General features: G+C 36.1%; 1 protein-coding gene across 1 annotated transcript in view; it reads left to right on the top strand.

Annotated features, from left to right (window-relative positions):
- Nucleotides 1-23037, top strand: part of COMMD10 (COMM domain containing 10) — a 94736-nt gene extending 71699 nt beyond the window's left edge. The window contains exons 6-7 of the mRNA XM_027881593.1: nt 22060-22119; nt 22760-23037. Coding sequence (XP_027737394.1) covers nt 22060-22119; nt 22760-22798 — 99 coding nt within the window. The 3' untranslated portion in view covers nt 22799-23037. The remainder of the gene's footprint in view (nt 1-22059; nt 22120-22759) is intronic.
- The last annotated feature ends 1969 nt before the right edge of the window (nt 23038-25006 follow it).

Here is a 25006-nt window from a genome sequence, read left to right as displayed (position 1 = left end):
GATTTTTTAAACTCTAAATTGTTCTTACGTGCTGGTACTGTTCCTTTCTTTTGTGTCAAATTTATAATGTATTTTTTACACATTTTGCCTCTTTTCCATCTGCTGTTCCCAACAGAGAGATCCTTGTAAGTACCATGTAAAGATAGGCATTTTGTTTAGTGGTTTAATATAGTGTTAGCTCTCAACATGTGCTTAGGAACACTGCCCTTTTCTAAATATTTTTGAAAGCACAATGTCCCTTTTCATTTTCACCATTTAAAAGAAATTATTCAGACATGATCCTAAGCTGTGGCTTGCATGAACCACTTAGCTTGAATTTGCACAATGTCTTCTTTAATTTGCGCAGTGTCATCCTCTCTAATATGTGAAGTTACTACTTACTCCATATTTGTTCATACAGACGTGCACCCGACAAAGAATTTGCAGGAATGAACTTTGCCATTGTTTTGTTTATAGCTCCTCTTTCTTCTAAATAAAAAAACCCTAAGAATACCAAAGATCATACTACACATCACTTTTTTACAGATCTTCTTTTTAGAAATCAGAATGGGCCTCACTCAGGTCCTCGGTTTTCAAAGCAATTCTTGAGGAATGTGCAACTTTTCTTACTATTTGTGGAAACTTTAATGAGAAATAATGACACTTGTTTTAACTCAAGTACAGATTGTTTAGTTATACGTAATTACTGAAGTGTGACAGGATCCTTCTACAAAGTCTCCTAAATTCAGCAAAACAGTTTAAATGTTCTTTTTATATCCATTAACAGAATGAAAGTGAAAAAAGAAAATTAAAATTAGTTTCTGTTTTGCATCCGAAAAAAAGCATCAGAAGATTGTGTTTAAAGAAAAATTTGAATTAAGAAAAGGTGCAGAAGCAATAGGCTGTAGGAGATGAGATGAGGTAAGATGGAAACAGATAGGAAATTGGAGATTTTCAGTTTGGACAAGAGTTGACTGGGAATGTTTTCTTTCTGTCATATAGAAATCAGTCCTATGATGGTAGCAAATTAAATATTCTGTGTTCATTTAGCTGCAGATTGGCCCTTTTGGGACTCAAATACAGGAATAAAACAAACTGCTTCTCAGAGTTTTGAAGACTCCCTTTCCTCTGCACCCAAGAGAATTAATGGGAAAAAAAGTAAAGCATGGATCAATGAACTCCTTTTTCAGTTATTTTACAAAACAATACAGATTGCAGGGAATGAATCATCTAATGATATGTCACTTCTTAAAAATTTAATGAAAGAGATTATTCTCTGAAGTAACCTGCTGTGCCCGTTTCACAATGACAATACACAATATTCCCTTAAGCTATTTCTGACATTACTTAGTGTAACATGGTTTAGAATGTTTGATGGAAAATTAGGTGTGGGAGAGATGCTGGCTAGCCTACCCAGTAATCTTGGGGATACTACACTAAACTGAGAGTCTGGGCTGAGGGGATATTTATCTTATTAGCTGTCACATATACTGAAGCAAAAGAAACAAATGAACTGTGTGACAATCCGATACACTATTCTGTCACTTCACAATAGTACAAAGCTGCTTTGGAGATTTTGCAGGTGCGATGAAGTTGAGGAACATGTTGCTATTGATAATGTGTTAGATGTAGAACTGAAAGCTTTATGTCATATTGGGTCGTATTAGCAACGGCATTGTAAGTAATAAGCAGAGAGCAAGGTATGGCTGCTTGTTTGTAAAGTCTTGAGCTTCATGGTTTTAAGATTCAAGGGAAGTTTGTGGCATTAGCTGACCTTAGCTGTCCATATCCAGTGCATTTTGGGCTTAATTTTAACGTGCCTTAACATTTAGAATGCTTCGAGAAACTAATATTTTATAATACTTCTGAAAGTTGCTTTATTCTAATATATCTAGTGTTACGGCACTCAGAAATTACTTCTGATTTTGGGTGCATTATTCTTTGGATTAGAATTTGAGAATCTGGAACTAGAAGTGATACCTGTGCTATTATTTCCTTGCTTTTAGTAGATTGCTCTGTCATGTAGCAACTTCATAAATTCTCTGGATCCTCATTATAAAATTGGTTCAGATTTTTGGTCCCATTACTGTGATGGCATGACTCTTCCAGGCTTCTCTGTCCCTGTGTTTAGAAACCTTCATTTGAATTTGAGCTGAATATTTACGTCCATTTGTTTTCATTCCAGTGTTCTTTTACACTGACATCTTTCTCTCTCAGTAGTATTTCAGCTCCTGTTCTATCAATGCTTTATAATAACCTTAAGGAATCCTGCAGTGTGAAAGGGTTTGGGGGAGCCAAGGCAAACCATCTGAAAGCACCTCAATAATCAATTGATATTCTCCCTGCTCTTTATACCGTCACTTTTCTCTACATTTAGATGTAAAGGATTATAACAGTAATGTAGTGCTAAATATGAAGTGTTCGGTATTCCTTAGGATCAGTATTCCCTTTCTCATTTTAGATGCCTTGCACGCTTCATGCTTGATGATGTAGAAGACTAAATATAGTATTTCTGTGCATATATAGGCACTAGATTTGCAAAGACCATTCATGAGGGGTGAACTTTCTAAATATGCAAACTAGCTATTGCACTATAATTCTCACATGATATCAGATGCAGCATTAAATTTTCTAGCTAAGCTTACTCCATGTCATCAGCGCAGATTGCTGTTCAGTTCCTTTTATTTGGATGAACCTCAGAAAAGTGTATATTATGTATGAATTCTACAGATGTACTATGAAATCGTAAGCTGTCCGAACGTTGAGCTGGTTTTTTGTTACACAAATGCCAGTAAATTTGCAGAGTTATCAAATACTAAACTACTTCTGTGCACAAGGACTAAGGCAATAATACACATTCAACAAGTTCTTTGTTTTCTTCACTGCAAAGACAAAAAGAAGAAACTAAAGCTGTCAGTGAAGAAAAGTTTGCTAAATGAAGAACAAAGATTTTCTCTGCAGGCTGTGTTTGAGATTGTTGCATAGGCAGCTGAGGAGACACAGCAAGATCTTCAGCTAGAACTGTGCTGCTGTTTATTGAATTTTATGAGTATAACAGGCTTGAGCCAGAATAAATTTAGAGAACTGTTATGCTAATATTAACAATTGCATAAGTATAGATACTGTTCCTGAAAAGTGCTGTGACAGATACTCAGAGAGAGAAAATCACTTTCAGCATCTTTAAATATTTCCCTGTATGTAGAATATGTGTCTTGCAGACTTTTCCTCTTTTATGTCTTTTTTCTCTGCTTTCCTGCAGAATGGTAAACATTGAGTGTTATTTTATGACTCCTCAAGTCATCAGAGTAAATTATGGTTTTATAGTGTTGTCTTTGTTTTTTTTTTTTCATATTAGGAGAATAATAAGCTTGCCTATTGTTTATTTCTGACAAAAAAGCAGTGAGCATAAGTCTATGTAAGTTTAAGTGTTTATTTAAAACCTCAGTGTTAATTGGAGTGATCTTAATACAATTACAAGCAAAAAAATCACAGAATTCTGATAAAGGTGATGAAAATATTTCTTTGTTCCTAATTAGAAGTTTTAGATGATAAACAGAAGCCTCAATGAAACACATCGTGTTGCTTACAGTGGGAAAAAGATACAAACTTAGAAAGTAAATAAACTGGATTTAAATGTTAATATATGTGAAAGTTCCAATATTACTCTTATCTATTACTATAAATTCCAAATAAGATTAAAAACCGTGAATAGTCCACTCGTATGTCTTTAGATAAATTGCTTTGGTTCAGAAACAAATAAACAAACCCCTGACAACAAGCAAAACAACTACACGGTATTTTGTGTGCTATAAACAGTATTTTGAATTAAAAACTTATTTTTCTTTCAAGAAATAGGAACTTCAAACTAAATTCAGACAAGTTGTTGAAAAAAAGCTCTTTCTGAAATTTTGATAGAAGAAAGAAAATCTGCTGCGCATTCAGTTTTGGGATGGCTTGGTAATGGTACTTCCTACCGTGTGGTTGCATATCAACTTTGCAGTGGTTTGAAGAGGCTGAGCTATGTAACATCTATATTCTACCTGAAAGTCTTTGTGGATTTGAGAAGTTGCCTCACCTTACCCAGTTTAATCTCTGTGGATAAAAGCATGTCAGCTGAACTCTTCTATACTGAGCAGCTTTAATCAGTTGCAAATGCGTAGAGATGAGCTGTTCTTTTAACATAAGCTGTTAAACATCTGGCAACTATTGCAAGTCATTACCAGATTTGTCTGGATGGAAATGTTTTTTTACAATAATCTAATATACTGTCACCTAAAGGCAAATGAACTCTTGAAGCGTATTTAGACACATTTGGACAGTGTCTAGTGTTTGGAAGCAGGTTGCTGAGAATTTTCTACAGTATTGCAACAGACTACATTTTTATGAAATAAATAGAGTAAGCAGATGAATTGAAGTGATAACCTTGCATAGGGGGTTTGTTCAAGGAAGGAAGTATATTTTATTATCTAAAGATGGGGTGGGAATTTTGGCAGCAGAAAAATAAATCAGTTGCATCCTTTTTGCAGTCTGACTATGATTTTTAGTAGTAGTTCTGCTGCTACTTAAATTTTTATTGTAAATTTAATAATAATAAGTTTATTATTTAATAATAGTTAACATATCCATTATTTGATAATAACATGAATCATTGGGTTCTTAAATTTGCAAAGTGTTAAGTGTAAAAGAAATAATATGTACTTACTCTGAAGAAACTGCAATTGAATTAATTATTGTACTTTATGTTTACTTATAGTTAATATAATGTTCTGGAATTCCTAACTCCAAAGAAAAAAAAATGTTTAATAAAATGGAGGTTTCCCGTTTAGGAATGGGAATGCAAAATTGAAGGAGTTATCCAGGTGTTGGAAAAAAATAATTTAGAAAAGAATACATGTTTGCAAGAGGGTTAATGATGAGCATTAATCATTTCTTTACCAATGCAAGTTCATAACAATCACAAAAATAAATATTTTTTTCAGAATAAAATATTTTCTTCAGACTCAATGTAGATTCTTACTTTTAGTAATTTTATATTGATAACAACTAAATGCAGGAAATTGCGCTTTTCTAGAGTTCATTCACATTCCAAAGTCATATTTTGCCCATTCCTGGAATTAAGCATCTTCTTTTTTTCTGAAAGGAAGCGAAAGACTCACAAATCATGAGTTCTGTGTGTAGAGAGAAAATTAGATTCTTCAGTAATGAGAAACTGAAGATGGAAAAAAAATGAATTGAGAGATAAGGTACCTTGGGAATTAAAGCAAATCCCTTGTTATTGCATTATAAAATACATCTTTCTAAAGCTGAGTGGATGAAATGTACTGTAACCTTTAGGTAGCATCTTAATATATTCCTCTCAATTTGACAGTTAACAGATGGACATAAAGCATTTACTGAGATTAGCAATATAACTGTCATTGACTCATACTAACTTTATAAACTGAGATGATATGTCAGGATCTGTTTTTAATTGAAGCTGAAATTTTGGTACAGTCACATATGTAATAGTCCCTTGGAAAGGCTTGCCCAAAAATTGGGTGCAAACATTTTACCTGAATTTAAGGAAAAATGTGACAAGCAAATTAATAGGGGTCTGTTGAGGGTTATTAGACAAGTATACCCACGTGAGACTCAAGAAATCCAATTGGGATCTGGAAGGGTGTCTGATGGGGATGCTCATGCACTACCTTAAAAGTCATTTGTTTCAGAATGTACAGAGTGTAACAGAAGAAATCTGAAAATGTTGTATACTTTTTTCAATCTGGAAAGCTAATTATCTTTTTAGGGAAGCTTTGCCTACTCATTTCCTCTACCTTTGTCATTACAAATCTTTTTGTTCCATAATTGCTGGCGTTCTGATCCATGGTGTGACTTGCTTGAGAATTCATCACGTTTTGTTTTCTGAGATAGAATTAAACTGAAGAACCAGTTTGACGTATTCTGTAACACTAAACAAACATTGTAATGACAAAGAGTGTCAGTTATTTTGTCAGTTAAACAGACATGCATGCAAGGGTTCTTTTGATACTGTAGAGTTTTGAAAAATAAATTAATGGTTGATGACTTTTGAAGGCCAGACACCCTGTTTTAAGGGTCAGTTTTGGGTGCCTTTGACAGCAGTCCGAAAGTGTTTGAAAAACTTAACTACACACACATGAAGGGAGAAGAGAGAGTCTGAAGAAAGGGTACTGATTGGAATTGGTTGAATATAAATGGAGTTGAAATTATGGTTAGCAGAGCATGACAAATGGTGTTTCTTTCTGGACTGTTGAGGTGATTTCAATTTTGAGAAGTAAGTTTTTGAAGGGCTTTGGGACCAGGGCTTTAGGATCTCCTTGGATTAGGAATGGAGTCAAACTTTAAATATGCCTGTGGTTTTCTGGTATTGCAACAGAAAATCCTTCTGTTGCATTTTCCATCTCTGTAAGTGTTCAAGGCTGGGTTCGACGGGGTCCTGAGCAACCTGATCTAGTGACTGGTGTCCTTGTCCCCTGGCAGAGGAGTTGAAACTAGATGATCTTTAAGGTCTCTTCCAACGCAAGCCAGTCTGTGCTTCTGTGATGAAAATACTTATTTATTTTTTCCCGATAGTATAAAATACATGTGTCACAATTGCCATGGAAGTATTTTGGGACAAAAGGGTTGCATATTGAGAAAATTCATATTGTCAGTCCACTTGCTGTACAGCCCCATTGTTATTAATACATGCTGCCTGCTTCTAATCTACTTTGCTTAGAATGCATGTTGGTTTTTAGTCTGCATGACATTTAAGGGTTATGGATTAAAAAATTAAATGTTACAAAATAAAAAATATCTCATACATTTTTAATAGGGTTTACAGAAGAGCTATTCTACATTTTCCCTCTAGCAAGGTGGTGCAGTATTGAATTGAGTGTCGATACTTCTGTGGCCATGTAAGATTTAATGTTCTGGGCAAATATATTAATTGTCTTTTGGAATGGACAGATGGATTTGCCTAAAACCTGCTTCTTAATTAATTGGATTTTTTGAAGAGCAAGTAATTTTCAAATGAGGTTTCAGTCCAAATTTTTTTATAGAAATTTTTTCATATTGTAGGCATGGGTTTCTTTTTAAGAATTATATAGAGGGCCACAAGAAAATATTATGTTGTGTGATTTAACATTTCTGTTGCAGTGTGAAAGTAGAACCTAGGTAGTATAGAAATTCAAATCATCTCTCATGTGAAACATGTACAAGCCTGGATTGAAAATAAATAAAAATATCTCAAGAGTCAAGCTGTTGTGACTGTTCACTACACTGTGAGGAAACTGAATTTACCACTCACTTCTACAAATTTGCACTTTACTCCTAATAAAAAATGTAAACTGCCAGTAGGAAATTATGTATGAGGCAAGTTACCACTCTTATAGTCTCCCAAGCTTTTTCTGAAGTGCCACTTCAAAAACTTCAGCTATTACTGTTGAGGATCAAGATGAAAATTAAGTCAGCAGAAGCATTTGCAAGTCATTTCATCTTTCTGTGAAAGCGAGAACTGAACACTGGAGCCATGGCTAGGTAAACTTATCAAGAAAGCATTAGGCTGTATAGCCAGTCTAACCTCATGCTGGGCTGTAGATGACACACAAACCTGTGAACAAATGTAGTATATTGCTGTAAATTCTCAGGGGTGCTGGAAAGCTTATATACATACATTTTTATACAGTTGCATTTACCACTGTAGCTCTTTTAGTCTACACTGGTGTAGTATTAATTCAGTGCATACACTAAAATCTCATACTTTTACCCTGTCCCATTCCCTTCACTTTGTCCACTGAAATATATCTTAACCATAATAAAATTATTTTAGGATAAGCATTTACATAAAGTGCAGATGGCCACAAGCACATCTAATTTTTGTTTAAAAATTATCTCTAAAGTTAGTTTACTTATTTCAGGTGCCCTTTCCTCCCTGTTATTCAAAAAAGCTTGAATTTAAAGAAATGTTTGAAAGAACAGAATACAAGAATTTCAGTAATGAATGCTGCATATATTTATCCACAGCTTTTAGGAAAGTTCTTTTCCTTTGATAATAGATAAAAGTAGTATAGAAGGACCCACTTCTGATATAGCAGGGATAGGCTTCCTGATAGGGGACCCAAAAAAAAATAAAAATTAAAAAGCCCAAATGACAAGTTCACTGCAATTCACTGTAGAGCAACTACAAAAAAGGCTCAAATAATAAAACATTCACAGCAGTTCACTGAAAAGTAGCTTTACTGGAAGTACTGGGCATGCTTTTAGACCCTAACATCAAGTGAATAAGAGATTCTTAAAATTTGTTTACTTAGTTGAAGGCATTAAATAAATTTATTGCACCAATGGAGCAGAAAGTTTTTGTCACTGCAAAACATAATATTTCTACTTAACTTTTTAAAAAAAAATCTTTTAAAAAATTATCTATGGTACTAGTGAAGCATTCTAGTGAAATCCTTATTCAGTAGGAATAAGCTGACTGTAGGTATGTTTTTTTTAATATACGGACTTTATGCTGGTCTATCACCTTAGTCCCTCAACATTCCTTTTCACAGGTAGAAAAAAAAAACATATAATGGTATCTGCCATTGTCAGTCCCTTTCAGTAAAAAAAGCAACGAATGTTTCTTACTGTAAGAATGGTTGGCCTCTGTTTCACCATTTCTGTATTATACATTGTTATTTTGCAGTTCTGTTGTTCCCAATACATAAGAAGGCTACCCTTCTCTTCATGCCCAGCTGTTCAAACACACATATAGAAGAACAGTGTTTACTACCTGTACTAAGTCTTGCCTTCCTCTTTGCATGAGAGTCATGGTTTCCCCCCAGCCAACACCAAACCCCATGCAGCCGCTCGCCCACTCCCCCACCAGCAGGATCGGGTGAAAACTAGAAAACTTGTGGGTTGAGATAAAGACACTTTAATAGGGAAAGGGAAGGCCACACACACAAAGCAAAACAAATTAGTTCACTGCTTCCCACAGGCAGGCAGGTGTTCAGCCTCTCCAGCAGAGCAGGGCCCCATCACACATAACAGTGACCTGGAAAGACAAATGCCATCACTCCAAATGTCCTCCCCCTTCCTCTTTGTCCCCTCCGCTTCATATACTGAGCATGGTGTCATATGGTCAGTTTGGGTCACCTGTCCAGGCTGTGACTCCTCCCAGCCTCCCATGTACCCCCAGTTTCCTTGCCAGCATGGCAATATGAAAAGCAGAAAAGCCTTGGCTCTGTGTAAACACTGCTCAACAATAACAAAACCACCGCTTTCTATATTATCAACCCTGTTCAGCACCAATCCAAAACACAGACGCATACCAGCCACTGTGAAGAAAATTAACTACCCCAGCTAAACCCAGCACAATGAGTAGTTTATTTCTCTCTGATTGTGTTCAGATCAATAAAACATGTGAATTTCAATTTTTTTTTGGCATCCTGTGGGTTATAACTGAGACTCTCTACCTCATTTTGCACAGCTGCCAATGTGGTAGTTTAGAAATACAGGGACAGGCTGTAATCAAAGCTCAGGTATCATCTAATTGGGAATTACAGGGATGGTGAAAGAAGGACTGTCTTTTCCTTTTGGCTCTAAGAGTACAGAGTGATGTCAGGCCTGGACAGCAGCCACTGTTGCAGGCTCTTGATCCCAAGGTCTGTTTTTTCCAAGGTCTGTGTTATTTCTAGATTGATCTGCATTCTTTGCAATCCCCAGTCACAATTGATTTCACACGTTTTCTTGGCTATGAAGCCATTGCATATTTAAACCGCCATAGTCAGGTTGAAAAACAGGATTTGGGACAAAGTTATATTTTTGTTTTAAAATCCTTGCATTATTTTGCACTTTCAACTGTAGTCACTCAATCAGAAAAAAATTTGGAGCTTTTTCTAGAAGCAGTGAGATGCTGGGATTTTATGAAGTAACTAAATTGCCTTAAAATTTTGTTAGTCCGTGTAGATTTTGAACATAAATGTCCATCAGTGATTAGTGTTTCTTGGTTTCCATAAAATAGTGTTAGCAAAATCATTATACAGGAAAATGCAATATTAGGGACATGATGCTATGCTGCATTAAAGAGTAGTGTAGAAAATAGAGCATTTTCTAGTAACCATTGTTATTATTATCCTGTGAATAATGCCACATGAGATTCCTTTTTTTATGGCTTTAGAGTAGTGAAATATTCCTGGCAGTTTTGGGGTAAGAGCTTTCAGCAAGGTAATTTACAGCCCCATTTTGATATTTATCTTCAGCTCTTCGGTCTCTTGTTTGCTTGGAAATATTGCTGCATACTGGCCTGTAAATAGCATTTTCAATTCAATTCACAGCTGGTCAGTACCTGGCTGTGAAATAAATTAAGTCTAATGCCACGGTTTCACAATTAAGTTAACGCCATGGAGTCAAGGCACAATTTCGCAATCATTAATACCTTGTCTCTGCACTACTGGATTGCTCACAGATGAATTCTAATGTTGGGTACATGATAGCCATTCAGTCACATTATTTAAAATATATACAACTAATACGGAGTTTATACCAGCCTTGTGTTTTTATGCTGTCTTAAGTTCTGAGAGAATGGGCTGTGCAACCATTAATGCAAAATTAATGTATTGACTTTCTATTAAACACATTTTAACTGCTGAAGCTAATCTAGTGCCTTGTATTATCTTACAATAGCATTGTGATTCTGCGCCAAGAGCCCTATGGCTATGTGATGCTCTGAATGTTGGTGTCTGGAGATGTAACTGACTAATAAGTGGTGATTTTTTTATCCAAGATCTCTGGATCCTTTGGGTATTCAGTTCTATACTTGATCTTTATGGATGCTTTATACTCTTTTTAAAGTTTCAGAACTATTGAAGTTTGTGCTGGAATACTTTAGTATAGTTTAAAAGTGTTTAATCACGTTCCAGTTGCAACCATTTTAAACTGGTGTAGATAAACAAGAGGCCAGCAAGTCTTCAGATCCCAAGACTGACCATTCAGTAACCTTGTCACTTGTGAAGTTTACTAGCCTACTAGCAAGTTATCTAGATCATCTGTCTACTCTCACTGCTTTTCAGTCAATATCCTTGTGCATCCAGATCTAGGTCTTCTAAGAGTGAAGAACAGTGGCCATCTAAAAGGTGTGGCCAACTTCTAGGAGTTTTATGTGGGTCAAATCTCTGTGAGAATTATTTGGAGAAATTGAATGCACATGGATGGATTGGAATTGTATTCCTTGTCAATTCATCAGCAAAGGGATTGTTATTATTTGTTGCCAAACATCATTCTTTGTTATAAGGTGAATGCTCTAGAGAGATAAGATCTATAGTATTTAACAAGATAAACTAAAAACACCTGTCACAGAGATACATTTTAATTTCTAAAATTATTACATATGGGACTGGAGTTAGATTCCCCATTCTTAACTCTGTTCCAAAGTAAGCAAACCAACTTCTAGTGTCTCTTCACATGTGGTGCATACAGATGATGCCCATTCAGATGATACTGAACTCCCCTCAGTTTCTGAACATCTGTTCTGTACTGGAACTATGAAGAACTGCATGCAGAGTCTCAGATGAGTGCTGAGTAAAGGAGAATCACTGCACTGTGACTGATGGCTGTGGTTTTGTTAGTGAAGGTAAACGCTCTCTTCCACTTATGATGTAATATGTTTTAAGAGAAGAAGTCTCTTGTCTTGCTTGTAAGAATATTGAAGTGTGTATTCCTGAAGGGAAAGTTTTTATTCCCAAAACAAATAGGAATAGAAAATCTTTCTGGATTTCCAGTATTCTGGATCTTCATTCATTGGTGTACTAAGGATAGCCATCTTTGAATGACTTGCAGCTTTTGACCTCCCATGTGCTTATTTTCACATTTCAGTATTTTCAGTGCACAGAAAATATGAACAACTAGTGGAGAAACTTTAATTCAAATACAAAAACTCACTTTGAATATTTATCAAAGTTCTTGGTGACACAGAGATGCAGTTTATTCAGTTGGTCCTTCCTCCTGTAATCTCGGACTGTGATCTAGCATTCTATATTTTAATATCTAGTCTCCAGGTTTAGCAAAAGCAATGCCATAAAAACCGAAGTACTGCATTTATCAGTTTGAGAGCTGGATTGCCACCTGTCAAATTTACATATTCTTTGACAGCCTCTGATTCGGTGCTGTCTTTGCCTAACCATAGAGTTCTGGGTAGTTTATGGTTGCAAACAATCCAGTCTGTTTATCTCTAAGATAGACAAAACAATCAAGATAGAGTTGATTCTCATACAAAATAGTGCTTTAATCCTTTTAAAATAATGGTTCCAAGCACAGTAGACTATTTGTTCTCATTAAAACAAGTGGTTTGCAATTTGAGTAATTCATTCTTCTGTACAGGGTTTTAGAATTACTTTCTTTAACAGACACAAAACTTTTCTCATTCTGGAATCTAATAGCATCTCTGTTTGATGTGTGCTTAAATGATAATTCTGTCCTCACCAGAGACTCTTAATATCTTAAGGTATTTACCCTAACTTTGTCCAGTTTTCAGCAGGCACTGAGAATTCACATCACTCAACTGCATCGTGCTTTAAATAAATTGTCAGTAAAAGTAACAAAGGAACATCACTGAAATTACATTGTCTTAAATCCAAAATAGCTAATTTTTGCTTCATTAGAACATGTGTAGCCTTTAGTGACAAACTGAGAAAGAGAAGTTGTTGCTTGATTGTTTCATAATAAGGGGTTGGTTCCACATTCCTCTTCATTTTGTGGTGTTATAATGACAAAAGACCACACAGTCTTTTTTTAATCCTTGGAAAAAGGAGAAGATTTTTGTCTTGTTTGAGAAACTTTGTTTTTAATAACCTCCTCCAGTTTTGCACTGTGCCATGTTGCCTGAGAAATGCTGCTGTTTACTTCTGTCAGGGTGGTGATGCAGTGTAATTTGGTTCACACTCCAACACTGGTGTGTCCTTGATCCAGACAGGTTTTCCTGGTTCAAGGCTTTGCTGGGTTGCCTTAGGCCAGGAAGAAATACCACTACTTATTTGTAAAATGTGAGCATTGTAGCAAAAACCATAGATGTATTCCAGCTGTTAGAGTACAGTAAAAATAGTAGGTAATTTCCTAAAGTAAATTAATAAAAATAATAAAATACACATTACTTTACAAACAACCTTATTCTCTAAGAGCTCTGTCTTTGATCCTGCCTGGAACCAGACTGCTATTTAAAATCCCTCCTTCCTGCATGGCTTTCCAGTCTTTCAGGAGCTGAGATTTGTGTGCAAGACCTCAGTTGCTAGCTGCTGGAATTATTTGCCCAGTGGAGATCAGAGATATACTTGTTGACAGTCACTAACACCCTTTTAGCACAGAAAAAACCCCCAAACTTTTCATCTTCGCTTGTCTGCCTAAAAAAATCCAAATCGGTGATACTCTGAGTGACCCATCTCAAACAAAAGAACTAATTTACAAATTATCTAATCTTGACATTTTATAAATATTTAAACAGATTTTTTTTGAAAGGGTGTTTTAACATTGATTTCATGTGGATCTTCACTTCCTTAGATCTTTCCTCTCACTGCTGGCATCCCTTATCCAGCCTCTTTTCTTGTGCCTCAGTAGAAACAATAGATACTTTCGGGTATTCCAGTGGTGAAGAAAGGCCTTTTGTGGTAAAACAATCAGTTATTGTAGTATTTTATTGAACCAGGGAGGCTCAGAAACTAATAATGCAAAAAGATACCAGCTTCCTCCATTCTTAAGTGGAGATAAAAATCCTTCTTAAAATATTACTCATCTGCATAACTACACCATACAAAATTCCTGTCTAATCTGTAGCTCTAAATGTGGATGCAGATGACAACAACTCAGGTTTCTTCTTCAGACAAAGGAGATTTTATCTGACTTTTAGATAAGACCAAAGGGGTGGCTTCCTGAGCAGTTTGGATCACAGTTTAAGCTTCCTCTGAGTTGCTTCAGACCCACCATAAGATGTGTAACTGATTGGAACATAAAGGATTTGCAACTCCATGTTAATTACATCAGCTGCAAGTAAACTCTGTGAGGAGCTCTCTAAAACACTCTGAGCCTGGTGTTAAGCTGCTCTTCTTGCTAGAGAAGGTTTTGACCATTGTGTGTCTAGACACAAATACATCTTAGCCTGCTTTCAATGCTGTAGGCTGAGCTTCGCTGTTCTACACCACATACCCAAGTTGCAGTGTTTGCCATTTAAGCCCAAAATCTTAAATTTTGGATGCCAATACTAGGCTAATGTTGCACTTCATATTTACACTCAATTCTGTTAGTTTCCTAGAATTACTCTCCTAGATTACTCTCTGAGTGCAATAATGAAAATATTTCACAGCTATAGCTACGTGACATCTTTTTCATGTGTACTTCGTAAAAATGAATGCAGCTGTGACCAAATCTGCTGAACATGTGAGGTCAGAAAAGCTTGAAAGCATTTCTGGTGCCAGCATGCTTACTTGCTAGGCTGTTTCTTTAGCAGAGGTTGTCTGTGAGTACAAGCATAAGAAGAAAAGTGAATTACTTATCGTTCAGGGTGAACGTAAGTCTGTTGTGTCAGTCTTGATGTAAGCTATCTTTAGAATGGAAGTGTGAACTTACATGCTAGCCCCAGTGGAAAGAAATGAAACAGAAAATTCAACTCTCTAGTTTCCTTTGCAGTGTTCCTGAACTTTTTGAAATATCATAAGTTCTGTGCCAAATAAGGTGTACCAAGGTGTGAAAGATAAAAATTTAATTTCTTCTGAGGAATAAAATTAGTCATCACAGTGTAGTTCTGGTCTAGTTCTAAGGACCAAAGTCGTATTCTGACCATTACAGACAATATACTGGATAAGCAATATGCAATAAATAGGGTGTACGTGCTTTCTCACAGTCTCTCTTTTTTTTTTCCCAAACTAGATGCAGGGAAATTTAATAGGAAGAAAGTGTGTATTTGTTAAAAATTTTTAGTGAGATTGCTTTTCAGAGAGCTTTCTACAGTATTGGAAGTAGAATTCACAAAATTAGGTGAGAGATGAAACATGAACATTTTATTTATTAGGAGCTGTTTTCCTTAGATTAATCATTTTTATTAGTTGTGTGGCAGCCTATTAGTGAATGAAACAATTTTTAAACATATTTTCTTGAGAATACTGTATTTGGAAATGATACCTGCATGTTTTGCTATTGAATACTGAAAATACAATGACACATTTGTGTGGATAGGTGCTTTGTGCTGTTAATGACCGAATCCATGTGGAGTCTAGCAAGGAATCAATAATGAACTTGTGCTGTGTACACAGTTGTCTTCAAAGAAGGGAAGGGCATGTGGAGGTATACACAAAATACAGAATAGTCTTAGAAGGAAATCAGCCTTTCAGGAGATCTTTTCTGAGCCATTTTCTGTACGTGGAACATACAGGGAAGTATCAATACAAAAGACATGCTTTTAAATATATCTTGTGATAGGCATGCACTGATACACTCTTACAACCCATTTCTCTAGAAAGCATGTTTGTCCACTGCTGTTTTTGTAAAAGTGTATTTAACATAATCTTTATGACAACTGTCATCTCTAGATTTCTGGTTTTGAGAGGTTTTCCATGCAAAAGTATCATTAAAAGCCAACCAACCTAATGATGTTATTTATAGGAATGCAAATTCCTAGACATTTGAAGGCAAAGGAACCATTTCCCTGCATACAGCTGTTGGGGGACAAAAAATGCTTTTCTATCTCTCTTTTGTTTAACAAAATGGTATTTACTCTGACTAGGTGTACTGAGGTGCAAACTGTAGTTTTGGGTTTTTCCCAGATAATTCTCTCAGTTTTAAAAGCATTATTCTTACCTGCTATGAAGAAAGGGACCTGTTTTCCTCTAATGCTATGTGGAGTTCCCAGCCTATGTGGTCTTCCTAGTAGTTATGTCCCATTTCTCGTCAGTAGTTTTGCACCAGTTCATCCAGCCAGTAATGGATATTTTCATGACAGTAGAAGGGAACAAGAAGAATGAAAATGTTAATGACTTACATTTCTTGTTGCTGTTTGGAAGTATGTCAGGTCTTCTGTAGGTCTCCAAATGCTGGCAGAATCTGTCAGCTTACTATCAGACTGGGCAATAAATTCATTCTCACCACTTTCCATGAAAACATGCTTAAAGAATCCTGTATCTGCTGGAGTGAGATTAAAAATTATCTGTATGTATCTCCAAACCATCAATTTCCAGTAACACATTGATTAGATCTCAGAAATCAAGACAGAGCTTTGGTTAGGGAACTTACAAATAGATTGCAAGGGGAGGGAAAGACATCCTTAGTATGCTGCAGATTTTGATCTCCCTAAATCCACAGGAAAATTGAAATCTTTAGCTTATATGAAAAAAAAATTCAACTTTTAAAGGTATATAGCAGTGTATGTACAAACGAAATGTTAACGTATCAACCAGGAAGAGAGGGGATTAGAATGAAAGATGTTTTCTTTTATAACAGTTGCACACTAAGACTTGAAAACATGTGCAATTCAGTCATAACATGTAATTTTTTTTCTCTATACAAAAATAATTATTTGCTTTTGCAAATAGAAATAAGTTTGGAAAAAGAATGAAGTTTGAAGGTCATATTTTTTGGTGATGTGAAAGATGTTTAATTAGGAATATATAAGTCTGTATTTAAGTCTCTGTGTTTTGCTGAATCCCTGAGCTGAATTAAGTCCATGAAGTTGTAAGAGTATAAAGAAATTTTTAACTACCGTCTCTTAGGCACAGGGAGTTAAGGAACAGGTGTGCTTTTACGAGATACTGGTCTGTTTTAATGCATATGCTCCTCTTACAATTCATTTACTGACCAAACACTTCAAACTTTCTGATAACTTCTGTGAGATGCAAAAGGAAAAAGGGTTGTAAATCCTAAGGGAGTGCACAGTTCTCCAGGATCCAAGGAAATTTAAAGGAATTGATGTAGCACAGAAACTCATAGGTCCAGAAGGAAATCTAGTGGGAATCTATTTATGAATGTATCCTAATTTGTCCATAAACTGATTAGTTTAATTATCCACATCATCCCCTTGTATCCAGTATTTTGAGGATATCTAATAGGAACAAATTGGGGAATAGATAGCCAGTGTGAAAATATTGTCTCAAACCTAATTGAGATATGGCTCAAGATAGTATTCAAGGTTATATTACAATATGAAGATTGGGATATATATTGCTTCACTTAGTTATTATTAACAAAATTCTCTGAATATACTGTGATTTTTTACATGTGCTCCGTCATAGAACATTATCATTATCAATAGACATTTAGATATACAAGCCAGCCTGTCCCTCCATCTGTTTGCTTTAGAATACTTGATATTTATTTTGCAACATCATTGAAGTAGTTACAGCTTTGCAGTTGAGAACTATTACAGCAATATCAGTTTTTCATATTCAAATTAGCTTTAAACCCAGAAGTTTACCCGTTTATTTATAACTTCTAGGCCATTATTTTATGTTTATGCATGGGTTGGGGGAGTTATATATGTGGAATACAGCTGTGTAGTATGCAAGGTTGCACAACTCTGTCGTTAGTAATGAAGATTTTTGCAGTAGTACATGAAAATAGAAATATCTAGAGCACTGTATTAAAAGAGAAGGAGCAACAACTAACCACAAGCAAACAAAATCCCCACCATAAAATGAAACAAAACAAAACCAAGTAAAAAAAACTCCAAAAGCAATTTTGAATCCTTAGATTATAACCAGGAATTTGTCCCTGCTTTCTGAAATATTATTTTAAGGAGACATTTTTGGTTTCTACAGAAACATTTTGCAGGAAGAAGGTATTCATGTTTGAAATAGTTAGCTGAGGCAATGGGAAATTGGAGACTCTTATGCAGCTTGTATACTTGCATCTTCATCATTTTATGCTGATGATCATGTTCGGCTAGCAATTTGCCTAATTGTTTGTTGGTGGTTGTAAGCTAAGTGTATATTAAATGACTGTGGCTATTTTGTAGAATTAGCCATACATTTAGAAGGGCTACTTTTTTATAGGATAGCATATTAATACTGACTGGGAACACAAAGGTTTTATTTTCATTTTCCCTTCATTTCTCTCTCCTCTTCCCTGCCCCCCTCCCACACCTCAAAGGAAATTTGGTTTTAGAGACTGATGAAGATGTTATGTTTTTCAAATTATACCAAACAGCAAGTGAGAAGATAGTTAAGGGGAGAAAACAACCCTAATCAGTTAAACTTATTAGAATTTCACAGCTCTCAGGAGGCTGTAAATTGTAAATTGATACAGCCCTGGGGTAAAAGAAGAGGTGGAATGAAATCAGATTCCATCTAGATGTATAAAGGCAAAATGGCACTAAAATTTAACGTTAATACTTAAAATACATTCACTAGTGATACATGTGATGGCCAAATTAAACCATACTTTTCAGAGAACTTATTACCATATTCCTTGCAATGGATTCAGATGTAAAGATATGTCTTATGTGACACCTGCAATTCACACAGACCTTTCCAGTAGTGAATGCAGTGCTTTGTCATGTTTTACAGAAGATGAACACATTGAACTGAACAGCAACTTTATTTAGCAGAAGATGTTGCACATACTCTTTAGCTGTGCTCACTGAGCATATCGCTCCAGTGCAGTCCCTGCTACTGTTCATGGGTATTGTATTAGACAAAAAAACCTGTCTCTATGTTTTCAAAGCAGCCCAAAGAATGGACATTTGGTACTTTAGAGATTCCTTTGTCTTCATAAGAATAACAGGTTCAGCTGTGTTTCTCTGACACTACGAAGCTGTCACCCTCAAGGCTAAACCTCTTAAAAGTAGGAGCTAGGATTTACACTATCACAGTGATAGAATTGGGGATGTAATTAGAAAAAATATTGGAGTTACAGACTGTGACAATGGGAATGGATTCAGTTTAGTTTTCTGGTTACTTGTTTTAGTTTTCTTTCACATGAAGATGACAACAGCAAAGAGAAAATGAGATGCCAGAAATGAGAGAAAGAGTAGTGTGAAGGTGAGGAATGGGAAGAAATTTATCAGGAAAAAGGAAAAGAGAATGATACACTTGATAAAAAGAAGAAAGAAGTTAGACATCCAGCAAATTGTTGTTTTCTTATTTATGTCTGGGAAACACATACTAGGTCAGAGGCAACATCTGAAAACCTGTATGTGCAGATAAAAGAAGTCAGCTTAGCTGCATTTTTCATAAATAGGTTGAGACTCTGTCTGCACACAGTGACATTTAATTAAGTAAGTAAGCTGAAAGTGATTTTTTTTCTATCCTATGTTTTAGTTGCAACTGAAATATTATTGGGGTTTGTAATTTTGTATACTTATCTGAGTAAGATTCCATCAAGTGAATTAAGAATTTGCCTGCTCTGGGGGCTTTAGCAATATTCTATCTATACAGTAATTTTTAAGACTATTTTACTGAGTAATTAAAGAACTGGATGGTAACCTAGTCCTGCAGCACATAGTTTTAATTACAGTTGTTTATGTTCACACAGAATAAAACAAGTAAGTGAGTAATGGATATCTCAGCTGAAAATGGGGGACTGTCACCCTGATGAGACGTAGCTTTTTCTTGTAGGAAGCTAGTTATGCTGTTTTTATAGTCTATATAGGACTCCATACCAGTGGAGGACCACATACCAATGATAATTTATCACATTGCTTAAGAGATTCATGCTTGTGAGAAATGTAATATTTTAAAAATAACATTTTTAATTGATGCCACACTTCTGCATGGCGTTTTTTTGTGACACTGCTCTCTGCTGAATTGACATAGTAGGTGTACCAGGTTTTTACACAAAAAAACAATTCTGTTTTAGCAGATGATTAAGTGCAGATAACCAACAGATTTTTGTACAAGATTGTTTTATCCTCCCTGCCATTGATACTTCCCTTCCCACCCCAGATTAGAAACATAGCCTGGCATGATATGCTTTCTTTTAGCTCTCCACAGACATCTGCCTGCCACAATCGAAGACAGATTTTGTCTTAGCTATCAGACTACAGTTATTAAATAATAATGGGAAAAGAGGTCTCATCCTATTCATAAAGCATAGTGGAGTTTTTTTAGTACAAAAAGAATCTGAATTAAAATGTCCACACTTTTTTTCATTTGCATGCCTTATCTTTTAACTATCAGTAATTACTGTAGTTAGAGGAAAATATGACAGACAAGCTTTTAATTTTCTTTTTTTTTGTGTGTGTGAGAGAAGTTGATTATGCTTCCTGATCAAAAGTAGTACCAGAAGATGCCTGTCTAATTGTCAGAGGTCTTCCTCTGTCCCTCTCTGGAGGCATTGTTAAACTGTTGGATCAAAATCCAGCAGACTCTTCTGCCAGAAAGCATGCAAGAGATGACCCTATTAATTGTGACTGATAAACTTTTAAGATACAATATCTGCCTTTTGTTCTGAACCTCCTCTGTGCATTTTGCTTCCTTCCATTCAAGCACCAAACTCTTTCTAGAAAGGCAAATGCCAAACAAACATCCTGGCTGAAATGGTAGATCCCTTTGCAATTAGTGTATCTTGCTTCTTTCCTCTACCCAGTTTCTCTTCTGAAGAAACCCCTTGTTTGCTTTCTTTTTGTTTCTTTGCTGTTAGAAAGCCTTTAAAAATGCTTTTACTTCCCTGTCACGGCATTATGCTCTTTGGAGGCAGGACCAGCTGGAGTCATGGCAAAGAGAATTGCTGCCCTGGTAGTTTTATTTTGTATTCACCGTACAATTCACAGAATTGCATTGTTCCTTCCCAGAGGGAAAAGATTGGTCTCTCATGCAAATCACTGGTCCTTTTCTAGGCTTTTATACCCTTCCTGAAATTGTTGGACTGGATCCTTCTTTCTGCAGAGCAAGAAGGAGGAATTGCACCAGACAGGCTGGCCCCAGTCATTTTATCCCTTTCCTGTGTCTCTTACAGCTCCTTTTGAGGAGCAGACACCAGGCAGTACCTATACTGTGTTCCCAGGGCTTCTGTGGGTTTTGTGCACTTGGTGCGCCAAATTCAGTGACATTGTTTGGCATAACTTGGGACTTGCATTGCTACGAGTATACAGAACCTGGTCTTGTCTGTATGCGAAAGTGTCCTCGCTCATTTAAGTTTATTTGATGAACAGACGTTTTTCTACAGACCTGAGTGGTACATGAAGTTGGTACCAGTTAAACAAAAGTAGTGTATGTACGTTATTTCAGCTGGTAAAATTTTGTGAGTAGGGATGTCCACAGATTCAGCTTTCACAGAGCCTTGTTAGCGTTCATGGAAGTGCAGCTGTTACATTCAGGAATATCTCCCAAGCCTTGAAAAGTCTAGCAACAACAAAGAGAATGTGCAGAAATTGAAATTTACTTTTAAAGAAATAAAGTCACAAAGTGAAATACAAGGAATAGAGCTGGAAACTCTCTGGATAGATCTGAACTGTGATTGAAGGTAGCAGGCATTAAACTTCCTGTTACTGCCAGCAAGTTAAGCAGGACAGAAGTTATAATTTAATCCCCATCTCCACAGACATCAGCACATGCGTGCAGAGGATTATTACCACCATCTGTTTTATCCACATATTCGTCAGTTGTGTTATTTTGTGGGGTTTTTTTAGTGTTTAAGCACTGCTTTGAAGCTGTTGTCTTAGCTGTTAACTTGGGCTGAATCTATGCAGAGATGCCTATAGCAGTGTCAGCAATCTCATATGGGAACTCTTAGATTAATGAATAGAAGTATCATCTCTGTGCTAGTACACTAATAGCTGTGCCAGTTCAATCAGATACACTACTAACTTTGTCACTGTGTAATGGTATTTACCAGATCTTAGATGGACTGCTAAGAAAGACAGATGTGATCTTTCATTTTTGTTTGACTTAAAAATAACTAAATATTTTCATAGATTACTTTATTACTGTTCTTCACGGGATGTACCTGAAAACTTGAATTCTTCACTGAAATGGACTATACATGTATGAGGGACATCGTATTGAATGGAAAGCTAACTGTTGCAAACATCTTTCATGTAGCTTAATTTCATATTCTGATTTACTGGAATTAATGCAAAAGAGAAATGAAAACAAATTTGCTTATTCCTTTCTTCTTTTTTCTTTACAGAACCTGAAGAAAGTGTTTGTAGAATTTAGCCATCAGGAGCTGTTTGAGTTCTATAACAAGGTCTGTAGATTTTACAATACTGTAGTTTCTTTCTAAACACCTTATGCTGCTCAGTAGGAAGTAGTGCCTGCATGAATTAAATCTAATAAAACTAGAAAAAAGTGGATCCATCCTAAATTCAGGCTGTTGGATTTGTTTGATCACATAAAGCGTTTTCGAGAAGAGCGTGTGCATTCAGATTTGGAATAGTCAGGGATTGGGTCATTGTAAGCATACCTTGCAGTTAGATCCGGAGGAGTAGCTGATGATTAACAATGGGGATCTCTCTGGAAACAGCATCTTTGTGTTGCAACTTCAGTTGAGATGCCAGGCTTGTAATCCAGTCAAAATGAATTCTATTATTTTTTTACCTTGTTATTATGCATTAGAAATTCACAGCAAAACAGCTGTGCATGTAAAAGAGGCAGTATTTAGACAACTGTTTCTTTTAAAATTTGAATATTTAAGCTGCAGCAATGAATTCTAATAGCTTCATGTAAAAACAAATATTCATGAGTACAGGGTTTTTATATTGCTATGCAAATAGATTTGGTATGCATAGTTGAAGATACTGGAATGTGGTTTTATTTCTGTTTGCATGTTTCTAAACAACATTTTATGAGTGGAGGTTTTTTTCCTCTCTTTTTGTTCCTTTAAATAGCTGGAAACTATACAAGCACAGCTGGATTCCCTTACGTGATGTTTTTGAAGACTTATTTCTCCATCACACTCCTGCCACCTCATTATTTTGAACTGAAGATAGATTGCCAAGCTGTGTTTGCTGAAGGATTCAGTGGGTTGCTTCTTGTAAAATTATATGGCTTATCTGCTTTTTAGACCAGTACTGTTAGCCAAGAGTCTTTGTTAGCAGTTTGAAGATTCTAATGGACTTTCTCCTGTTTGCTGAGCAGTTGTGAAAAATGGCTTTACTTGCAGTGGGGGAAAAACAAAACAAAACAAAACAAAACAAAACGGAATACTGTGTGCTTCAGAAATTAAATTTTTTTTTTCATCCTTTTCTATGTGTTACTTGATTCTGGTAGAAATTTGCATACTAGTGAGGGACTAGGAGTAAAATCTATTTTTTAGACATAAAAGAACTATAGAAGTTGGAAGAAAATACACCACTAATAAAGTATCTAAATCTCTATTCTTTTTAAATGTTACTCACACAGTTGATAATTGCTGCAGATTTGTCAAAATAAATTCAGAATGTAAAAATTAATTGGTTTATTTTGGGCTGTTGTAATTTCATTTCATTATTTTTGTTATTTTTCAGTTTGATGGGGTGTTTTTCTTTGAAATAATCAACAATGTCTCTGATATCAGGATTTACTCTTGGCACTGAGAATAAATTTGTCTTCTTAGAACTACATGCACACTAATGAATCTAAGTAGTGCAGTGTATAACTGAGGGGAGAAATCTCAAGAGTACATAACAACACTGAAATAGTCTGGCAGTCAGATTTTGAAAGCTGTATGTTGATCCTTCCTCATGCTGTTTTTACCACTGTTTTTACATTGAACAGGAAAAAGTGAAATACAGTGATTAAAGACCATATTTTCGGGATGATTCATGAGCAGCATGAGAAGGGTAAAAGTTACCTTAATTCTTGTTTGTTGCCATTTGTTGACAGGCAACTTCATTGCTGCACCTAGATAATGGGCACAATATACAGCTCTGGGCTCTGGGCTAATACAAGGTGAGAGAAAGTAAAAAACTTTGGCATTAGCTTGTCTTTTTTCCTCCTTAAGGAATTCCTGAACAAGACTTTTTTCTTCCCTGTACCTGTAACAGTGATGGCTGATACCCAACCAGACAGTTTCCTTTTTAGGTTGGTTTGCTCGTGACAGTAGCTGTGAGTATAACCAAACTGTATGTTTTGAATACCTGGTGTTTGCGTCCTCCTGTGCCAGATTTCTAGCTTTGTTGCTTTTGAAGGGTCGTTTTGTGCCTTTTTTGTTTCTTTGTTAGGAATCGTGCTGTCACCTCTAGAATGCTGTGAGGTTTGCACACATTGTCCAAGCTGAGAATTAATCGATTTAGACGGTAATGTCTTTAACAGCCTATGTGTGAGTAAAGAGCACTGAAGACAAAAAAACACACTTATCATGGTTCTTAACTGAAATGGCAAATGATACCATACCCGTCTGGTATGGTAACACGATTTCCCTAATGGAAAGAAGAAATGAATCACTGTTGCACAGCAGAATACTGCCCACTATAGCTTGCAGAGCTGCCAAAATCACATCTTGTCTTAAACCACTGGCTAATGTGCCGTATCTTCTGGAGTTACAATGCTCCCACCCACAGACATCACATCTTCAGTCTGCCTATTCAAAAACAGCTTGCAAGCTTGCTCATCTCATGCTGCATAGACTGGTGTGGGTCTGCAGGTGAGCACATCCTCGCCGTTCCCTCTGCCTGCAAACATTAGCAGTGCTTTGTAGTTAGTGCAGTTAGGAAAGTCCCTGTCTTCATGGCACAAATGTCATGGCTTCTCTACTGGTCCTGTGAGACAGTATGGCTTGTGCTAGGACACTGCTCTAGAGCCTTTTCTCTGAGTTTCCAGAGCTTATGTTCTGCGAGTCAAGTCTGAAGTGAGTTGAAGACTTTCATTTGTGGATACAGGACATCCTAAGGCGTTATATGAGTGTGAGAGAGGGTTTAAGTTACATTTGTGAGTATAGGCAGTGACTGAATCCCAGAGCAGGAACTGGACCATTCTGGAGAGCAAGAGCATTGGATAAATCAGCAGGCACATCTGAAAAAAGAAGTCAAAGACAGAGTAGGAAGAAATGGGGTGTGGGAAAAAGGAAGGAGAGGACAGAGAAATGGGTATTCCTGAGGATGGAATTTGAGAATTGGAAAACTATAAGGAAGAAAGGAGGAACACTGGAAAAGATT

This window comes from Empidonax traillii, unplaced genomic scaffold, assembly GCF_003031625.1.
Source record: "Empidonax traillii isolate 1590-97213 ecotype Southwest subspecies unplaced genomic scaffold, ASM303162v1 scaffold7:size3022706, whole genome shotgun sequence".
Lineage (NCBI taxonomy): Eukaryota > Metazoa > Chordata > Aves > Passeriformes > Tyrannidae > Empidonax > Empidonax traillii.
This window is presented reverse-complemented; position numbering and strand designations above follow the sequence as displayed.